The sequence below is a fragment of the Hippoglossus hippoglossus genome, chromosome 7 (assembly GCF_009819705.1).
Source record: "Hippoglossus hippoglossus isolate fHipHip1 chromosome 7, fHipHip1.pri, whole genome shotgun sequence".
In the NCBI taxonomy this organism is placed as follows: domain Eukaryota; kingdom Metazoa; phylum Chordata; class Actinopteri; order Pleuronectiformes; family Pleuronectidae; genus Hippoglossus; species Hippoglossus hippoglossus.
The window spans coordinates 15146771-15164793 of NC_047157.1; the positions used below are offsets into that span (position 1 = coordinate 15146771).

General features: G+C 43.0%; 1 protein-coding gene across 2 annotated transcripts; it reads right to left on the minus strand.

Annotated features, from left to right (window-relative positions):
- Positions 1-702: 702 nt before the first annotated feature.
- On the minus strand, positions 703-3533 carry tmem9 (transmembrane protein 9). Of its 2 annotated transcripts, none has more exons than XM_034591108.1 (6): positions 3403-3533; positions 3148-3273; positions 2848-2939; positions 2229-2337; positions 1726-1857; positions 703-1495 (listed from the first exon to the last, which is right to left on the minus strand). In XM_034591108.1, the coding sequence occupies exons 2-6, from the start codon at positions 3238-3240 to the stop codon at positions 1355-1357; spliced, it is 567 nt and encodes a 188-aa protein (XP_034446999.1). In that variant the 5' UTR covers positions 3241-3273; positions 3403-3533; the 3' UTR covers positions 703-1354. The 2 variants fall into 2 exon arrangements, with proteins under 2 accessions (XP_034446999.1, XP_034447000.1); XM_034591109.1 differs by having other exon boundaries at positions 3148-3295; positions 3403-3508.
- Positions 3534-18023: the final 14490 nt, after the last annotated feature.

Sequence of the window (18023 nt, forward strand, 5' to 3'; positions counted from 1 at the left end):
TCTAAACAGGTGGCCCCCATAATGTGTGCTCTGTTGCCCCCTAGTGCCAATAAACAGTAGCAATAACTCCAGTACTGGAAAATCTGCAGCAACCAAAATAATAATTCTAAACCTCCAGAGGCATGAAGACATTTTTTACACCCAAGGGTTTTTTATTATTATTTCACATCAAGCAGAATGTATAGATATAAGCACTGGAATACTCCATTTATGCTAGAAATTAATAAATATAAATACAAAACACTGATACCACTGATGTGAAATTATACACAATTCAATCAAAAACACTTCAGTGATGAAATAAAGCCCTAACAGATAAATAAATAAAGTTCAGCAGTTTGTAATAAGCATGAGGTATGTATGTCAGGGTACCTTTCTTATTTAAGCTTTGTTTTGTAAAATGTGAAGGGGAACATACAACATAGTGATGCACACGACGGTCCTTCAAGGTTCGGCCGTACTTCACCGCATTATCAGCAGCTCTACTGATTTAGGATAATTGAGAATTGATTCATCTGAGTTTGGATTTAAAGCTCTGTTAAACGACCCCTTCTCCATATCTCTCCTTGCTTTGGAAAGCATGTTCCCGCTAGACTGCAGAACAGAGAGTGTAAACGTGGCCTTGTGCTTAACTCAGTGATCAAAAAGGTCAGATTCAGTTCAATTCAATGTAAATGATGAAGTTAAAGTTAAAGAAACATAACTTTCACAACGATATATCTGCAGTAGTCTGTCTGTTACATTTTTCAAGATGACAAAAACCACGATTTAAGCGCCAACGTCAAAGCTTTAAAATTACAAAGCCCAAAATGTACAAGCCTTTACCTAAATTAATAGTGCAAACAATACCAAATACGCCCAGTGTTACAATATAAATAACTTATCATTTTTAACAAATTACAAAATGTGCAATGCTTGGCAATACCACGGTATGCTTTCTACCTCATTAGCAAAACGGATCATTCACAAACACAAAGCTTTACCTGTTCAGAGGTAACGTCATAATTTATGCTACAAGAAAAAAAATGCTGAATATAATATCATATTAGCAAAGAGCTGATAAAAAGTACCATGAAGAAGCTTAAAAGCTTTTCAGAGTCTGGCTCCACAGACAAGAAAAGTTCTTACCATCAAGACATTCCATATATAGTAGTCGTTAAGAGTGTGCAAAATGTAACTTAGCCTTTAGTGTTGCATCTAATAAATAGAAAATATCTGCTTGTTAGATCAGTGTGTTGAAGCGTTGCTTAGTGAGGAAAGTGACAGTGGAGTGAGTAACAGTACAGCTGATGCCAGTGCACTGGGCCAGATGAAGTAACCTATTCTAAACATGTTTAGAGGTTCGTCGCAGGGTTTAACTGAGCAACTTGTGCCGGTCAAAAACAGTCTTGCGTTGCTCCTGGACCTGTTTTTTCCAGCGCTGCTGTGCTCCTTCAACCCGCTCCAGCACTGTGTTCCCTTTCGCCTGGCTGCTGTCCACCGGCGGACGCATCTCCTGAACACACACACACAAAGAACAACACTAAGTTAAATACACATGTGTAGTGTAGGTGTATAAAAGACTAATGTGTAAGATTTAGTGGCATCAAGTTTCTGCACCCTCTCTTGAGTGGCCTTCACTTAATCACAAAACACTGAAGGTCCTCTCTAAAGTGACGACAACTGATTCCCCCTAAATCCTACACAGTGGCCCTTTGAGCAAACATGTGTTGTTTGAGTGGTTACCTCAGAGTCCTCCTCATTGTGCAGTGGCTGGGTGTAGGGGTCATGTTTGCGGATAAGAGGATCGACCAGTAGCAGAAACAGCATGTAGAGCAGCAGTGCGCCCACAACAGACAGGTAAATGATGATGGTTACCTGAGATCGACAGGATAAAAAAACGTTTAGAAATACAGACATAAAGTGAAGCTGACACTCTGCCTACGCGGTCGCTCAATCTCTGCTCTGCGCGCAGCCAATCACAGACTGGGAGGAAGCAACTCTGATTGGCTGTTTTACGTCCAATCAGGCCGCTTCCACGAGAAGCAAGCAAGGGATTTTGAGAACGATGATAATGTCTGCAAACACTGACACTCCTGCATGTTTTTATTATGTTTGATCATTTTATATCAAGGACGCCGAATAAACAGACTTTATAAAGTTTGACATGACATGTTTTGTGACATGACATTAGAGTGAGGATGGCACAAATAGAGAAAATGACACATGCTGACAAAGGTCCTCGGTACCTTGATGGTGTTGCTGCTTCGTTCCTCGTACTTGCACTCGCACAGCAGGCAGTACGCCTCAACATCGTGCCCAGGCACCGGCATAGGCTCCACTACATGGAGGCAGTTACTGTAAAACACATGAAAACAGTGCAGTGAGGAGTGGACCATCTGTTCAACCTCAAGCAGAGAACGAATAATGGGTGAACTATTTAAGTAAATGGTGACCACTTAAAAAAAGCCTAAATGTCTGCTGTGATCCAGGTGTGACCGTGGCTCCAGGCAGGACGATGTCAGAGGACATTTAGGCTAAAAAGTAAGTGTAAATGATGCAGTTTTGAGTCGAATTTGAATGACGGGGCTTTCGTACACTTGGATGACACCACACAAGCAGCATGGAGGCATTTTATGGTTTTTAATGTTGATTTTTTTACGTTTGAGGAAGTGATCATCAGTTACTTCAATAGTATTGGATTTGGCTGCAACACTGTTTACCCCTGAAACTCAAAACGTGTTTTGTGGACTCAAACACTTCACCCACCCCTCCATCAGCATAGTGGTGATTGGATAATGAGTGAATTTTCATTTTTGGGGTGAACGAACCCTTTACACTTTATGCTGAGGTTAGGGTTTCTCTTACCAATCCTTCTGGGACACATTTCTGTTATAGATGTGGCCAGTGATGTTCCTGTATGGAGGGCAGATGCATTTGCAGCGAACATCTTCAAAGTTCTGCAATTCAAGAGGAAATTGAAAATTTTTAAAAGTGCTCAGTTCAATGCTTACTTCAACTATCTATTTATGCTGAAGCCATTTCTTTCAGTCATTAAAAAAAAAAAAAACATGTACACAAAGTTCCCCTCAGTTCAGCTCCATCACATTATTTAATATAAGGAGACCAGAGGAGCACACAGAGGGAAATGGATGATGCAGGTTTTACCTTCGCGTGTGTGAAACCAACAAGATTCAGCAGAATAACGGTCACTACCGCGACCAGGATAAAGGTCCCGGATCCTGCTGCACCACACAGCATCTTCCAGGAGACAAGACGATCTGCACCACGCCTCTGCCAAAACACAACACACAGCCTGGTTCACACGTACATCAGCCAAATCAACCGACCATCATTGACCTTTACTGCGACAACAGACGATAAAGACTGACTTCAGGTCAACTAGAAAAACGATTAACTTACGTTGTATTTGAAGCTGAAGCTTTTGTTTTTTCCTTTTTTCGCTGCACTGTTGTTTTAGAATGCAAATTAATGTTCAACCATCCTTCCGGGTTTCGTTACGTTCGATGGCAATGCGCATCCCTTACCCTGCCCCTGATTGGGTAGGATTAGAGAACTGTTTCGCGGCGAGCCAATCAGAGGTAGGGTAAGGGCGGGTCTTCTCCCAACTCGGAAAAAAATTATATTCCTGCAGTGACACCTACTGGACACAAATATATAAATCATCATCATGATTGCATTGGTCTAGTGTTATTCCTCTTCAAGACATGAATCTATCTATCTATCTATCTATCTATCTATCTATCTATCTATCCATCCATCCATCCATCCATCCATCCATCCATCCATCCATCTATCTATCTATATCTATCGATCATTAAGATTTATTGTTACATTACATACAATATATATTTAAACACATGAGAGAGAAATGTCTGACTCACCAGAACATTGTCTCCGTCAGTTAACACTGTCAATTTCTGTCCCCCTGCAGGGATTTGAAATGTAAGCCCTAACTTCTTGACCCAATCAATACCTCTATTTCCCGGTAATCCTGTTTTCACATCTCTCTGTATTGTAAGATACTCATACCTTTAATAAGCCAAAGAAATCAATGGCTCACAAATTCCACCTGAACCTCTTGTGCTGGTGGCCGCGGAGATCAATTGAGACCGTGGTTATTTCTCTAATGAGCTGTGATATCAGTGTGAACAGCACAACCCCATCCTCTGTGTAACCCCAATCATCCATGTGACCCTTCATTCAACCATTTGAAATAACAACAACACTGACAACAGCTTGTTTTATTTTCTATATATAATATGAAGATGTGGGATATAGATTTCAGTTTATGTTTCTAATATATTTTCTGGTTATAGGTATATTTGCTTTAACCACACATGAAATGGAGTAGAAGTATGTTGGGATGTTTGTTACAGTGCAATACATTAATGAATATTAATAGGAGACTATAAGAAGGTACTCAAGTAGAACATGCAGGTATTGCTAAATCGGATAATAATAACAATTTGAAACAGAAAAGAGGGCTTGAAAATACTGTATTATATAAAACATTATTGGAATTAATAGAGATTTGGTTTTAAAGGGTTTTATTAAATTGTCTATTAGTTTTGGTCTCAGGTAAAGGAGATACAGGAGGAGATTGCTATTATATCTGGAAATAATATGTTTGTATTAATGATCAGGACAGATATGTAAGTGCCCAAGTGTGAAAATAGATGAATAGCAAAAAAAAGAAAAGATTCTTTGGGGAAGGGAAAGAAAGAAATATAGTTACCTAATATGAAATGCTTTATTAGCTCCACACAAAACAACAATTCACGCAGGTAGATGCTTTGACAGATGTTGTGACAATTACTTTGGGCTGTCCACACGTCATGATTTTAAAACAGCAAAGGAAAATAATACATAATGGAACCTCATAAACAAGCTCAGAAGATGTCAAGCTCTCTAATTTATCAAGGTACCTGATGGTATTGACTGAATCACATTATTCAAAGCATTAATTTTCATGAGACTGAGAAGTGGGCAGTTTGCCCACTAGGAGATGCTATAAGGCCCAAGGCAAGACAAATAGGATTCAGACCTGCAGACTTAAGGACACTTGGGGTGGAGATACAATGTAGGTGGACATGTAGCGTAAAATAAAGATTGAATATGTTTTTAAAATATGCAGCTGAAGCTACGTTTAAAGCGTGTTAAACAACCCTGATTATTTTTTAATATGAAGGGAATTTGATAAGGAGCAGGCATTACATAATACTTAGAGCCCTTTAGTGTGTAAACAGTTGTTTAGATACTGTAACTAAATGTTTTGTGTGGTTTATAGCATCCAAATAAAGTCATACATGACCTGCAGGAGGAAGATAACGGTTTCTGTCCTTATTCTTCCTTTTCAATACACACCTCAACCTTTCAGCTTGGCTCTTTTTGACCTTTATCTCATCATCTGCAGAGTCTTTTTGCTCTCAACCCTTTCTCTGTATTATGCTTTTGTAGGGAACACTGTTTGAATAACAAGGCTATCTCTGGAAACCCCCCACTCCTCTCCTCTCCTCTCCTCTCCTCTCCTCTCCTCTCCTCTCCTCTCCTCTCCTAACCTCTCGGCTGAGGCAATGCATTGTGGGCAGCTGGACTACTCTAATAGACACGTGGTAATTACAGTAGTGGGAGGCAGCAGACAGTGGTGGTCCAGGGACAGCACAAAACTATAAATCACGACTCCTGGTTCCGCCCTCCTGAGCGTAGCCGATCACGCTCAACCAAAAAGCAATTCTGCCAACATGTGTTTGCACATTTGTCTTCATCAGCCACTGGCTTGTTTTGGGCCCCTGCAACTGATTTTTTCTCTCCCGTGGTAACAAACATGGACTAGTTCTCAAGTGCTTTTGCTTCCAAGTCCGCTACATTACAGTAAACCCAACAATTAGCCCCACTTGAAATGCAGCAACGAAATTACTCTGCATAAGCAAAAAGCAGCATCATGAACTGTTGAAGAGGGTTTTTTGTGTTTACTTTGAGCAACTGCTGAAACAAACAAGAAAACAGCTATAAAATGCAAAAAAAAAATACAACCTCAGTAAATAATCACAGCTTTTTCTTAAGGTTTCTACTTTTGGAGATAGCATGAGATGCTTCCAGGAGAAATGTCTAAATCGAAGAGGTGCAATAGGAAAGGTGTTAGAAAAAGCAGGCAGCGGTGGTGACTCAGAGTACAGTGTGTGTCCTCCCCTTACTTTATCTGTATGGACAGCTGCCTGTCAGCCAGCTGAGCCCGTGTAGGGGAGAGGTGTCTGCTGAGGAGCTGGTGTCAGCAAGGTGAGAGCAGAGCCCGGCTACGCTGAGCCGAGCTGAAATGGATGCAGGGGAGAGAGCGTCTCCTGCCTCTGAGGGACACAGATTTTCAGCGAGGAAACAGAGACTGCTGGAGCAGGAGAGACTCAGCCAGACAGAACATGAAAGCCAAGAGCGGCCATGACACATGATGGACACAAACGCAGGAAGAGAAGCTGCCTCCTCCTCCTCCTCCTCCTCCTCCCCCTTTCCCCCCTGCTCGCTATTCTCCTTCAGAAACAGGACCTCTGTAAAAAGGGGGGAAGAGATGACACTTGAATCACAGTGGCCACCGGTTGAACTCTGCCCCCCTGTAATGTGTTGTTTTTGATGATGCCCGAGATGTTTAGAGGATGCGGGGAGCTTCAAAGAGAGCTTCACGGGCCAATCAAAGAGTCGTGGCATGTTGGTAGGAAAAAAGAAAACAGCAAGCTGCCAGAAATCCACATGCATCTTTCAAGAGAGACCAGGGGTCAGGCAAGAAGACAGCTGAAAACAATAGCGAGAAATGAAAGGTGACATGAATTGAGAGGTAGATAAATAGCTGCAGGGGAGGAAGGAAGTATGTAGCTGGTATAAAAGGATGTGATGTAGGCTTTGGTCTTGGAAGAGCTGCCAGTTGGTCTAACGAGACTTGGCAGGCCAGTCAATAGACTGTCAGCTATTAATGCCCACATTCCAGTGACACCAACACCCAGTTTAAAACTGATTAATATATCCAGTGGTGCATAGAATCCTTAATAATAAAATGCTGCACACCGGGCTGACAATGAGGAAAACAAAAGAGATGCAGGTTTTGTCACGCGTGGCTCAACAAAATGGAGCTATAGAGAAATCCGATACGACACTTCTTTCTTTGTCAGCTGCCTCAAAGAATAAGGGGAAACAAGCTAAAGGGTCAAAGGTCACACAGAGTCGAGGGGTTTGTCTGACAAAACACGCACAGATCATAAAACGTTGTCAAATTTAATCCTTTGGAGCGAGACCTCACCCATGGATCCTCCTGTCTAAGGTGGGGGTGGGAGTGTTATTGCAGTAGATGGACAGTTAATAGGATAATGATAATCTAGTCGATGCTGCCCCCCCCTTACTCTATCGCCACTTATTCCCTTGCTGTTGCCGTTTGTGATCCACCTGCCCCAGCTGCAGGCCACATCTGCAGGCATGATAGATTTAATCCACTGGGGCCTCTGCCTCCAAATGCCACTGTGACTTACCTTCCTCTTTTTCGGCATTTGCTGCAATCTGACCTGGCAGCTCAATGGTGAGCCACAATGGACTGCCCCCGGCGCTTTTTACAAACACAAAGGAAGCTATAGCACCTAAGATGTAGATAAAATGGAGTATAACTGCAAGTTACCATCTTATTCTAAGGCAGACAGTGTTGCGTTTTCTCTCTCTGATATATTCTACCTCTCTTGTGAAGTGGCTTGCAGTGAATCAGATGTAAACAGGGGGGTCTGAGACCAAACTTGTCGTCTCACAGCTTCAAAAATCAATATGCTCCACTTTCCCCCTCTATTCTGGACACACGTGTGGAGCGAGCTTCAGCTGACTGAGCCCAAGAAGGAGCCAGGGAAACAGAAGGAGGTGTCAAGGAGGCAGACAGAGAGGAAAGAAAGGATGAGAGGAAAAAAAAAAAGAAATCAGAGGAGACAATGAGGGTTAATCAATTCATATTGTGAAATGACAGGTTGAAGTTAATGGGGTTGTTATGAAAAGAAGACGTTTCTCCTTGTAGACTGGAAGTGAGAACAGTGTTTACAGAATTAAACATTTATAATAAGAAAATTCAGCGATTACGTGTCTTGCCAAAAATAGCCTTCCAATTACTCTGTGCAAACAGAAGAAACAGTCTCTGTGCAACTTGGTTACTGTGAAGTCTTTGGCTAATGCAGAGCAACAGCAGCACTGTCTCTGGACAGATCTTAGCTGCTGATCTTTTCAATGTTGAGAGCACAATAAACAAAAATCCATCCATTTGGATTGTCTTGTGGGAGAGGTAGGTACCTCAAAAGATAATGAGACATACACTATCATTATGGCAAGAGCCCACTAGACATACATATAAAATTAATATAGTGCCAATCATTTATTTTTGTGGGCAGCACTGTTGCCTCACAGCAAGAAGGGTCACGGTTCAAATCCCGGTGTGGCCGGGGTCTTTTTGTGTGGAGTTTGAATGTCCTCCCCTTGTCTGCATGGCTTTTCTCCAGGTACCTCTTCCTACAGTCCAAAGACAAGCAGATTGTGGCTAGGTTAATTGGAGACTCTAAATTGACGGAGGTGTAAACGTGTGTGTGCATAGTTATTTGTTTCTATACGTTGGCCCTGTCTATACTGGCGATCTGTCCCGGGTGTACCCCGCCTCTCGCCCACTGTCAGCTGGGATTGGCTCCAGCTCCGCCTGCGACCCTCAAAAGGACAAGCGGTGTAGATAATGGATGGATCTGTTTTTGTAATGTGTGTGATCTGATCCCTCGGCGTACTCCACTTTATTTGGCATTGCACTCCTATAACATTCTCAAACCCATGATGGACAGTTTAGAATTTTAAAAAGTATTGAAATTGTGCAGAAATGAAATGCAGCAGAACCAGAGATATCGTGTTGATTTTTATCCGATGCATTCGTCTCCCCTAAAAAAAAACTGGCCTCAAGCTGCTGGCCTCAAGCAGAGATGAGGAGCGGGCTGCAGAGGAAACGTTCTTTTGAGGCGCTTCATCAGATTCCATGCAGCTCCCTCTGGAGCAGCATGAGGCTTTATACAACTTTTATTTAACATGTGCATTCGAATAAATGTGTGGACCTCTCCTTTATGTGACAGTCAACTTGCTGCACAGTCACTACACCTTGACAAATATGGGGCAGTGCAATATATCGTTGCAATTCAAATTTCTTTTAAATGATGCAGAGACCTTGCATTACCTTATTTGCAATAGTCACACTCCTCTCTCGTGTGTTTTTTTTTTTTTACGGACCAATTTCTTTGCATCAATTAAATTCGCATCATCTCTGACACGGCTTTGCACTTATAGGCATCATATCTCACTCTGTCTCTGGGCCTTATTGACTTTATCAGTGTGGGCTCTCACTTAAAGGAGGAGTGGAGAGGCTGTTTAACAGTCCCGAGGAAAACAAGAAGCCGGGATTGCGAGAAGACAAAAGAATCAGAGCGAGAGAGAGAGAGAGAGAGAGAGAGAGAGAGAGAGAGAGGGGAAGGAAAAGCCAGAGAGCCATGATAGGGTGGGGTTAGAGGGAGACGCTCCACTGCCTGGCTGACAAACAGAGGGTCCCTCCAGAGCTAGGCAGATGAGAAGGAGAGGAAGAGAAAGGGAGAGGGGCGAGAGAGGAAAGGAGGGGAGTTTGATGGGGGCAGTCAACCCCGCCACCCTCCAACAGCCTTCCCTCTCTTCCTCCATCCCCCCCAGCAGAAAATCCATGCCTGCTCTTAGTATTCCTCCCATCTCTTGTGAAGGCTCTGCGAAGGGAAAGCAGACAAGTGGACGGCGAGCGAGGCCCAGGCCAGCCGTGTGTGATGCTATCTGGGAGTTTTTTTATTTTTCCTCCCATCTCCTCCTCTTAGGGTGGGGTGTTTGCTCAGGGTTGACAGGACGGACCGAGCGCCCAGTCACTTCCACCGGAGACACTTCCTCCATGTTCACCCATAACCTGCCCTCTGTTTTTAAACCTGTAGATCAGGTCTAATCTGTGGAGTGGACCACCTGATCTCAGACCTGGACCTGTTAGTACTGATGTGATTAAACAACCAGTGCAAGTACAATGTCCGCTTGATGGATGGTTCACTATCAATTCACTGTGTTCACTTCAGTCACAAGTTGATCTAGTATAAATATGACCTAGACCCGCTGTCATCCATGACTGTGGATCAACTGAATGACCACCTGCGTATGTGTGTGTGTTAGTGTGTGTGTGTGTATGTGTGTGTGTGTAGCCGATTCCAAGGTGACGTCCATGCTGACCCTTTTCTATAATGTAGACCATAAAATGTTTGAATTGACTTCCTACTTTACACGTTGCCCTTTAGTTTCATTCATTTCAAACCTGTAAGAAAAATCTACTTGTTATACTTCACTCTTAAAAGGTCTTCTGTCACAAAGAGCACTGAATCACATGTTTTTACATCGATGAAGACAACAACAGGTGAATAAAGCATGGTGTGCTGGAGAAGAGTTTTCTGACCTATAGGAACTTCACATATATCTAATCTCACTGTTTGACATCACAGTTAAAATTATCTCATCTATAAATATGGCTGGAACTGGTTAAAGATTTGTTCATGGCTTCCATCAAAAGTTTTGTTCTCAGCAGCTAACTCTCAAGAAATAAATGTAGGTGGACCAATTCTGGTCCTCAGCCATGCTGGTAGCATTGCTATATTGACAGCATGGTATTGACAGCCTGTCGGTTGTTCACTTTACCACTTTGGACCAGATGAAATGTCTCAGCATTCAGATTGATTGTCATGACATTTTGTTCAGACAGTTACAGACAAACATGATCTCCAGGGATTAGACTCCTGATGACTTTGATGATCCACTGATTTTTTTTTCCTGTTGTGCCACCATGAGGCACATTTGTTTTTTAAATAAACTTTTTGACACTATTAAATGAATTGCCATGACATTTGGTTCACCCTTCAGGATACATTTTAATATATTTGGTGATAATAACACTTCTAACTGCATCATCAGGTCAAATATGACTATAATACTTTCATTTATGATCAAGTACAACAAAATGTTTCTCAGCTTCTGCTACATGCATGCTTTTTTTTTTTACGATACGTCTGACAAAATAGAAAGGTGATAAATTGTCTACAGGGATTGATTTCCTATCTCGTGCGAATCTCAAGCCTCACCACATGTGTCTTTATAATAATGATATTTAGAGTAAATAATGACTGCCTGGAAAAGTATGGAATTTGTTTCAAAATCTTGAAATCGTCAGCAGTATTGTAAACTATGCAACATGAAATGCTCATGTTGTGGGTTTATATGAATGACAAAACCACTTCTGCTCTGTACTGTCTATGTGTGTGTCTGTGTGTAGAGGCCAGTATCATGTATGCACAGTTGACCTTCCCTCGGATAAATAAAGCTTAAAAAGGTAAAGTGACTGTTCTCCACTACTATAGTTGCCTTGTTAAAGTGATAATCATCTTTATCTTTAACGACATTTACACACAGTCCTCCACTGTTCTCTGACAAAACGTGGTGTTACTGATCCCCCGTGTCCCGATAATCCCCATTACCACTGCTGCGTCATGGCTGCAAATCCACAGACGCACAAAGCTTTGTTGTCCGTAGCATCCTCCTCCAAAGTAGCCGGTTTGTCTCTCACCTTGAGCCCGGTTCGTCATGCCTGTGTGATCACTCTAAAGGTCACAGCTTGTAGCTACTGTCATTAGCTGTCACTCTTCCACACTCCCTCCTACTCCCTGCCTCTCCCCTCCTTCAAGTCGCTCTCTGTCACGCATCTTTTCCTCTTTGGCTCTGGAAGACAGATCAAAGTGGCATCCTTAGTCGGACTTTGAAGGTTAGGAAAAGTGAGAAGCAATCCCGCTGCAGAACGAGCCTGCTAAGGGTCTTTGTGCATGTGTGTTATCTGATGTCCAGATGTGCGGCGAGCGGAGACATGCTGATCAAGGTATCTCTGCTGGGAGCCCAGTATCTTTGAGCGTCACGGCGACAGTATGCCTGTTGCAATTACAGTTGTGTTTGAGCGAGCCTGTGGATATCGGAAGATCCACTGCCTGAGGGGTAAAACAAAAAAATGGGTTTTCCAATACTTCAACAGCTGCTAATGAAGGCCTAATATTTAGAATTGGTTAAAACACAGAATATTTTCATTTTTTCCTCGGGGAGAACGGTAGCACAGCATTGTTTCCTGAATACAAAGAGTGTTTAATATACTAAATTGTGTGTGAGAACGCCTATGAACGCACATGGAGGAGAGAAAATTCCTCTTCAACTGTGAGACAGTAACAATGGGTCTTAAATTCCGGCACACACAGCGTGACCACGTGGTTAATTGAAACATGTTTGAGTGAGAGGGAAAAAAATGAATGAGTAAAGAGACAGCAAACACAGGTGTGGTGTTTTATCTGTTGGGGAGGTGAGGGGTAATCACTGCAAACTTTAATCAGTCCAGATCAATTATTCATGGTCAGGGGCCTGGCAAGCTGATTTCTAAAATGCCCCTTCTCTCTCTCTCTCTCTCTCTCTCTCTCTCTCTCTCTCTCTCCCTCTGACAGCCCTGTATGAATTATTCAGACTGCATTTACACAAAGAACTCCATCTCTGATACCTGATCAGTCAGTTAGAAACATTATGCAACAGGGAATGTCAATTATAAATGGGGAAATGGGTCTCCTGGTATGCGCACAATATAAAAGCAAAACAAAGCCGCTCAAGGAGAAGCAAGACGATACCGGGAAAACTCTCGAAGAACCCCGAACTTCATGGCCTTTGGGAGGATTATTATTCATTGACAAATGAGTTCTCAGCTTTAATGGGCTCAACTAAAGTCAAGATTGCTCCTGCAGTGGGCCCCCTCTCATCATCCATCAGCTTATCTATTCGTTATAAGTGAACTCCATCAACAATGTGCGCTGCATCAAACCGGACATTCAACCCCGCTCCATTATCAAGCTTTAATCATTTCTCTTGCAACTTCCTCCTCCTCCTCCTCCTCAGAGTGATGCTACTGCTTCATTTTCATCCTCATCAAATCACCCCTGTCGCTTCCTACTGCAGCTCTGTCACTGGCTGCCGCTGGCAGTTTGTAGTCATATTAAAACCCTGGTGCCGGTGTATGAGCACACACTCTTGTACCTCAAGGCCAGGACTATATGCACCGGCCACAGCAATTAGCTCTTCTCTCCCCGGCAGTCTTTACACACGGTCACCGGTACCCCCCCCTGCTGGATGCAAAGTCACATCCCCTCATCCATCAGTAACTTAAAATACATCTGTTAAAAAATATTCATATCCACATTGATACATTTGTTTCAAATTTCCTAAAAAAGAAGTTAAACTATGCTTTTGAGACTTTTCAGAACAGGCATTTATAGCTTTGCCAATATGCTGAGGTTTAGTATCTACTGCATAATGTTTACCATGTACATCTCAATTTAGCATGTTAGCATGTTAACATTCGCTAATTACAACTTAAAGTAAAGTAAAGTAAAGTACAGGTTATGCTGATTGGAATGTCATTCATTTTTCAGGAATTTGTCGTAAACATAAATGTTGCATATGGAGCTGTATTAAACTTAATGCAATTAATCAGTTAATGTTGTGACAATTCACCTAAAACTATAATCGTCAATCTCATGGTGGAGGTAGAGAGAAAGTTAAATTGAGCAGGATACATTACACATACAGCAATGTTCCGATATCAAAGTGATTAAGACAATAGTCTGAATAAGATACATACATCAGCATTTACTGATTTAACCCAAATAAGATCATACTCTGAATAAGCAATAGTCGAATTGAGACATTTGGAGTATTCTGACCTTAGTCACATCAGATAAAGATGTATAGGTCTTAATTGCACTATAACGTTCTATTGAAGTTTTTACAGCATTTTTGTCGAGGTGCTACTGGTGCTGGAGAAAAAAAACTGTTGATTACCAAAATCAGAAGGATTCATATTGTCATATCTTTTTCCTGGCAATTCCTATGGTATAGAATAATAATAACGAAAATAATGATAACCTTAATGTATATAGCACCTTTAAAAACAGAGTTTACAATGTGGTTTGACAGCAAAGCAATAAGAAAGTATGAGAAAATCGGCAAGATGCAATGTGACAAAAAAGCCAGACACCAACGTTGATAGTGCTCAAATTGAATAAATGTATATAATAATATAAGACTATGTCACATAAAAACTTGATTACATAAAAGCAGTAAAAGGACAATAAAATTAAATAAAAGTTGATAAGAAAACTATTAAAAATGGATAGTTGTCTAGATACAGTATTTCAGTCTAACCCAATATGATGGACTGACCTACCAACAAAATAAGCATCAGATAGACACTTCCAGTGAGCCATGTTGCTGGTATTGGCTAAAAAGAATAACAAAACATAAAGTGATTTCAGCATTTGTCTGCTTCATTACAAGACATTGTGGGATATGCAGCCCCAAAAGTCAGACTGAGAACTTACTGGTACAAGGACAGAGGAGGATGAGCGTGAGAAGCCGTGGTCAGGCGGAAAGAAAGCAGATAAACAGACAGTGGAGGAATGAGAACGTGTAATTCTCGCTCTGCCCAATTTATCATGCCATCCCTGACAGCCACCGACCATAAGTCATCAAACTATCACTCTCCATAATTTGCAGGGATCTCTCGTGTCCTCCCTTCCCCTCTGCCTGCCCTTGTAATGCATTCCCTTGACACGCGGTCAAACCGCATGCCTGTTGACACTCTAAGCTCTTCATAAATGCAGTGTAACCACACCAGGTTTGACTTGACTGATTGTGTTGCTGCGGTGCATGACAACAGGTACAGCGCGGGGAGGAGAGAGAAAAAGCAAGATGGGCCGTTCATGCCTCCCGGTGTGTCTTCGCGATCCTGCATCTCACCGGCTGGACTAATGGGCTATCACAATTGACATCTCCATGGGAACGTCCCACTGCATCACTAATACACAATTCGCTGCCGTTTGCTTACATTCCAATAATACCCCCCCACTGTACTGTGGAGACATTCAGAGTCAGCTATGGTTGTTTTTGTGTTTCTGCATCTTGGATTCCAACACCTGCAGTTTTTATAAAGACCACAGATCAATGCCAAATGTTGTTGACAGTAATTGTGCAGCATAACCGCGGATAAAGATGCAATTATTATTTATCTACAGATTATTGACTGCGTGATACGTGTTAAAGCAGTGAGAGGTAATTGAACGAAAGATGTCAGCGACCTGATCATGACCGAGAGGAATTATGGGCCAGATAAATGTATCATTTCTCTGACAGCATGTGTCTTGGTTGGGAGAGCTGGTCAGTCCATTCATCCTCGTCATGTTGCTGTCAGAGCCCGGCGGCAGACGAGTGATGACCACTCTTGTCAGACCAAACGCTGTCCGTCTCCGTCTGAATGATAGAAGTGTAGTATGAGCCTGTGTGGAAGGAGGGGTGGGGGGGGGATCAATTTCTTTCACTCTGTCCTCTACGTCTCCGCACTTTTCCTTGTCATACCTTGGAATTCACTGTATTCTGACCTCCCTTGAAACAGAGAATTTTTATGTTTTCCCCCCGCCACTATCTGAATGTTAATCCACACCTTTCATACATCGGCAAGATTCTCACTCTGACATCTGTCCCTGCTGTGTGTCACTTCTCGACCTTTTCTCTGTATGTGTGTCCATCATCTCTTTTGTCTGCGGCTGTTGGCTCGGATGATCTTGTGTGCGTCGCGTGTTTGTTTCACGGCGCGGCACAGGAGGGGATCGCCACCGACTCGGGGATGCTGTGAAAATGTCATTATTTGGTTGTGCTCTGCTTTATGACACAGTTTATACAACGCCGATGATTTCTCTTCCCCCCAGCGTGGCCGTCTGCTTTGTCTGCCTGGAATCAGGAACGGTAAATAAGTGGTAATGGGAGTGAATCGGAGGGGAAGTCAGCCAACGTCTTTCTGTCATCACTTTAGAAGGTTGCGACCCCAAAGCACGGTGGCACAGAGCTGCTAAATTATTCAGGCTGTGTCTCAAGCCCTGATCTCTGGAGGAGACGGGCCTGTGATTGCTGGGAGCGGACTGACTGACATTTGCACATGAAAATCGCCTCTGTTTCCCCCAAACACCCATTTTGCAGAAAGGAAACAGTGGAGGGACCCTGGTTGTGTGTGAGAGGGCTGTGGGTGGTGAGCGGTAGCGCTGAGGGGAGGGAGGGTTGACGGAGGGGGGGGTGTAATTAGAAGAACACCGCTGCCTCAAAACCTCAACACACAGCAGTGGGGGCATTACTTCTGAGCAGTTAACAATCAGACTTGGCTGTAACTCCGGGAGAAACAAACTATAGGAGAAAAAAAGTTCTTCTGTGTGATGAAACTGCAGTTCTGGGTAAATGAATATCCTAAACGTGTCAATATAATGAGCATGAAAGCAGCTTGAAAATTGGAGTGGCAGAGCCGGACCTAGGGGACTAGCTGACTCATAAATCATCTTTCTGAGTGGGGTCAAGGGCCATTTGACTGAGACATGAGCAGAAATGTGATTATAGTTATGGGAATATTTTCTCACCGATAATGCAATAATACCATCTGCACATCCCAGCATGCATATTGATTAAACGCCAGCATTTTGAGTACAAGGAAACACAGGATTGCTTGGATCAATGCAAAAAAGAGGCAATGTGTTCCAAAAGGCCATTGCATGCTATCTCAGAGAAAGGTTGGACATGCTCGTAATGATGCATCACACTGTGCACGGTTTGTATGTGTTGCAAAGCCAGCAAAGAGATACAAGAATCCTTGTATGAAGGTTTTTTCAGTCATAATTTCCTATAATCTTCGGCAGATCGTCACCGAAACAGTCCGCACCACCCAAGTTGTTCACTGTTATTTGGCCAATTAAAGCTGGAGAGCTTTTGATTCATCAGACTCCTTCGAGAGTGCAGTTAAAGTGTGCGAGCAGCAGAGGAGAGCGAGAACGTCCCTCTGTATGCCGGACCATGTCTCTGAGCTGTAGGCGAACGGGAGCCGGGGCGAGGGGAGGGAGGTCGGGGGTGGGGAGGTGCAGGCGGTAACTGGCCCTGCTGGGAGGGTGTACGCAGCTCGAGAAGAGGGGAGGGCGAGAGTAGACGGGGAAGGAGAGGGTGGAGCGTTAGACAGATGACAAATTGTGATTAATAAATGTGGTTCAGGACGGCAGTGTGCAGGGTTGTTATTAATAGAGAGAATTAGAGTGGCTGTGCAACTCAATCTGCACACTGTCACTCTGCATCAGGCCCCATAATCAGAACCTAATGAAACAGCGCAGCACCAGGATGTAGACACATCCACACCGGTGCACGCTGGTTACAAATGACTGTACAGTAAACACACGGCTCAGGTAAGTCACAGGGTAAATACAGCGAGTCACATCAGAGTGCAAGAGCAACGTGATGTGTGGATGAGTGGGTCTGAAGAAACAAACCCTCGTATTTGTGTTTGATTTATCCTGCTAAAAATGTGACTTATTTTAGTAGAAGACCTCCATTACTTTTCAGCAGCTGTATTTGAAGGGGTCAGACCAAATGCTCATGTTACTCTTCATGCACTGACAGTGTGTAAACATGCAGCATGTGTGGATTTGTATTTTACTCTGCATCATTTCCCTCATCTATTACAGCTCTTCCTGGTTTTTTATCCTCAACCTCCCAAATCACCTCTTTACACCCCTAATGACCTAAAAATTGATTTACAAGGCAGTGATCTACATAGCAGAGAATGGGATCTTAATAGCCGGATCCCTGTCAGTGTTAACTGTGGCAGACGTGAGCAGCGGTTCCCCCGGGAGAGACGGCCCTCCGGCAGCTACGTGCCTCTTGAGGACGATCTGTCATCATCCCTCAGAGCTGATGCACAGTATGTGTTGGTCACACTCCCTGTGCTGGGGTGGATTGTGTGATGGTGCTACTACCTCAAAATAAAACAAAATGTCACACATACAAAACCCTAATATGACAAGTGACACATATCACTGACTGTGGTA

Coding starts and splice junctions, on each gene's coding strand:
- tmem9 (XM_034591108.1), bottom strand. CDS start 3,240: ATGCTGTGTGGTGCAGCAGGATCCGGGACCTTTATCCTGGTCGCGGTA. Junction 2,940..3,147: donor TTGGTTTCACACACGCGAAG/GTAAAACCTGCA, acceptor CTTGAATTGCAG/AACTTTGAAGATGTTCGCTG. Junction 2,338..2,847: donor AATGTGTCCCAGAAGGATTG/GTAAGAGAAACC, acceptor TGTGTTTTACAG/TAACTGCCTCCATGTAGTGG.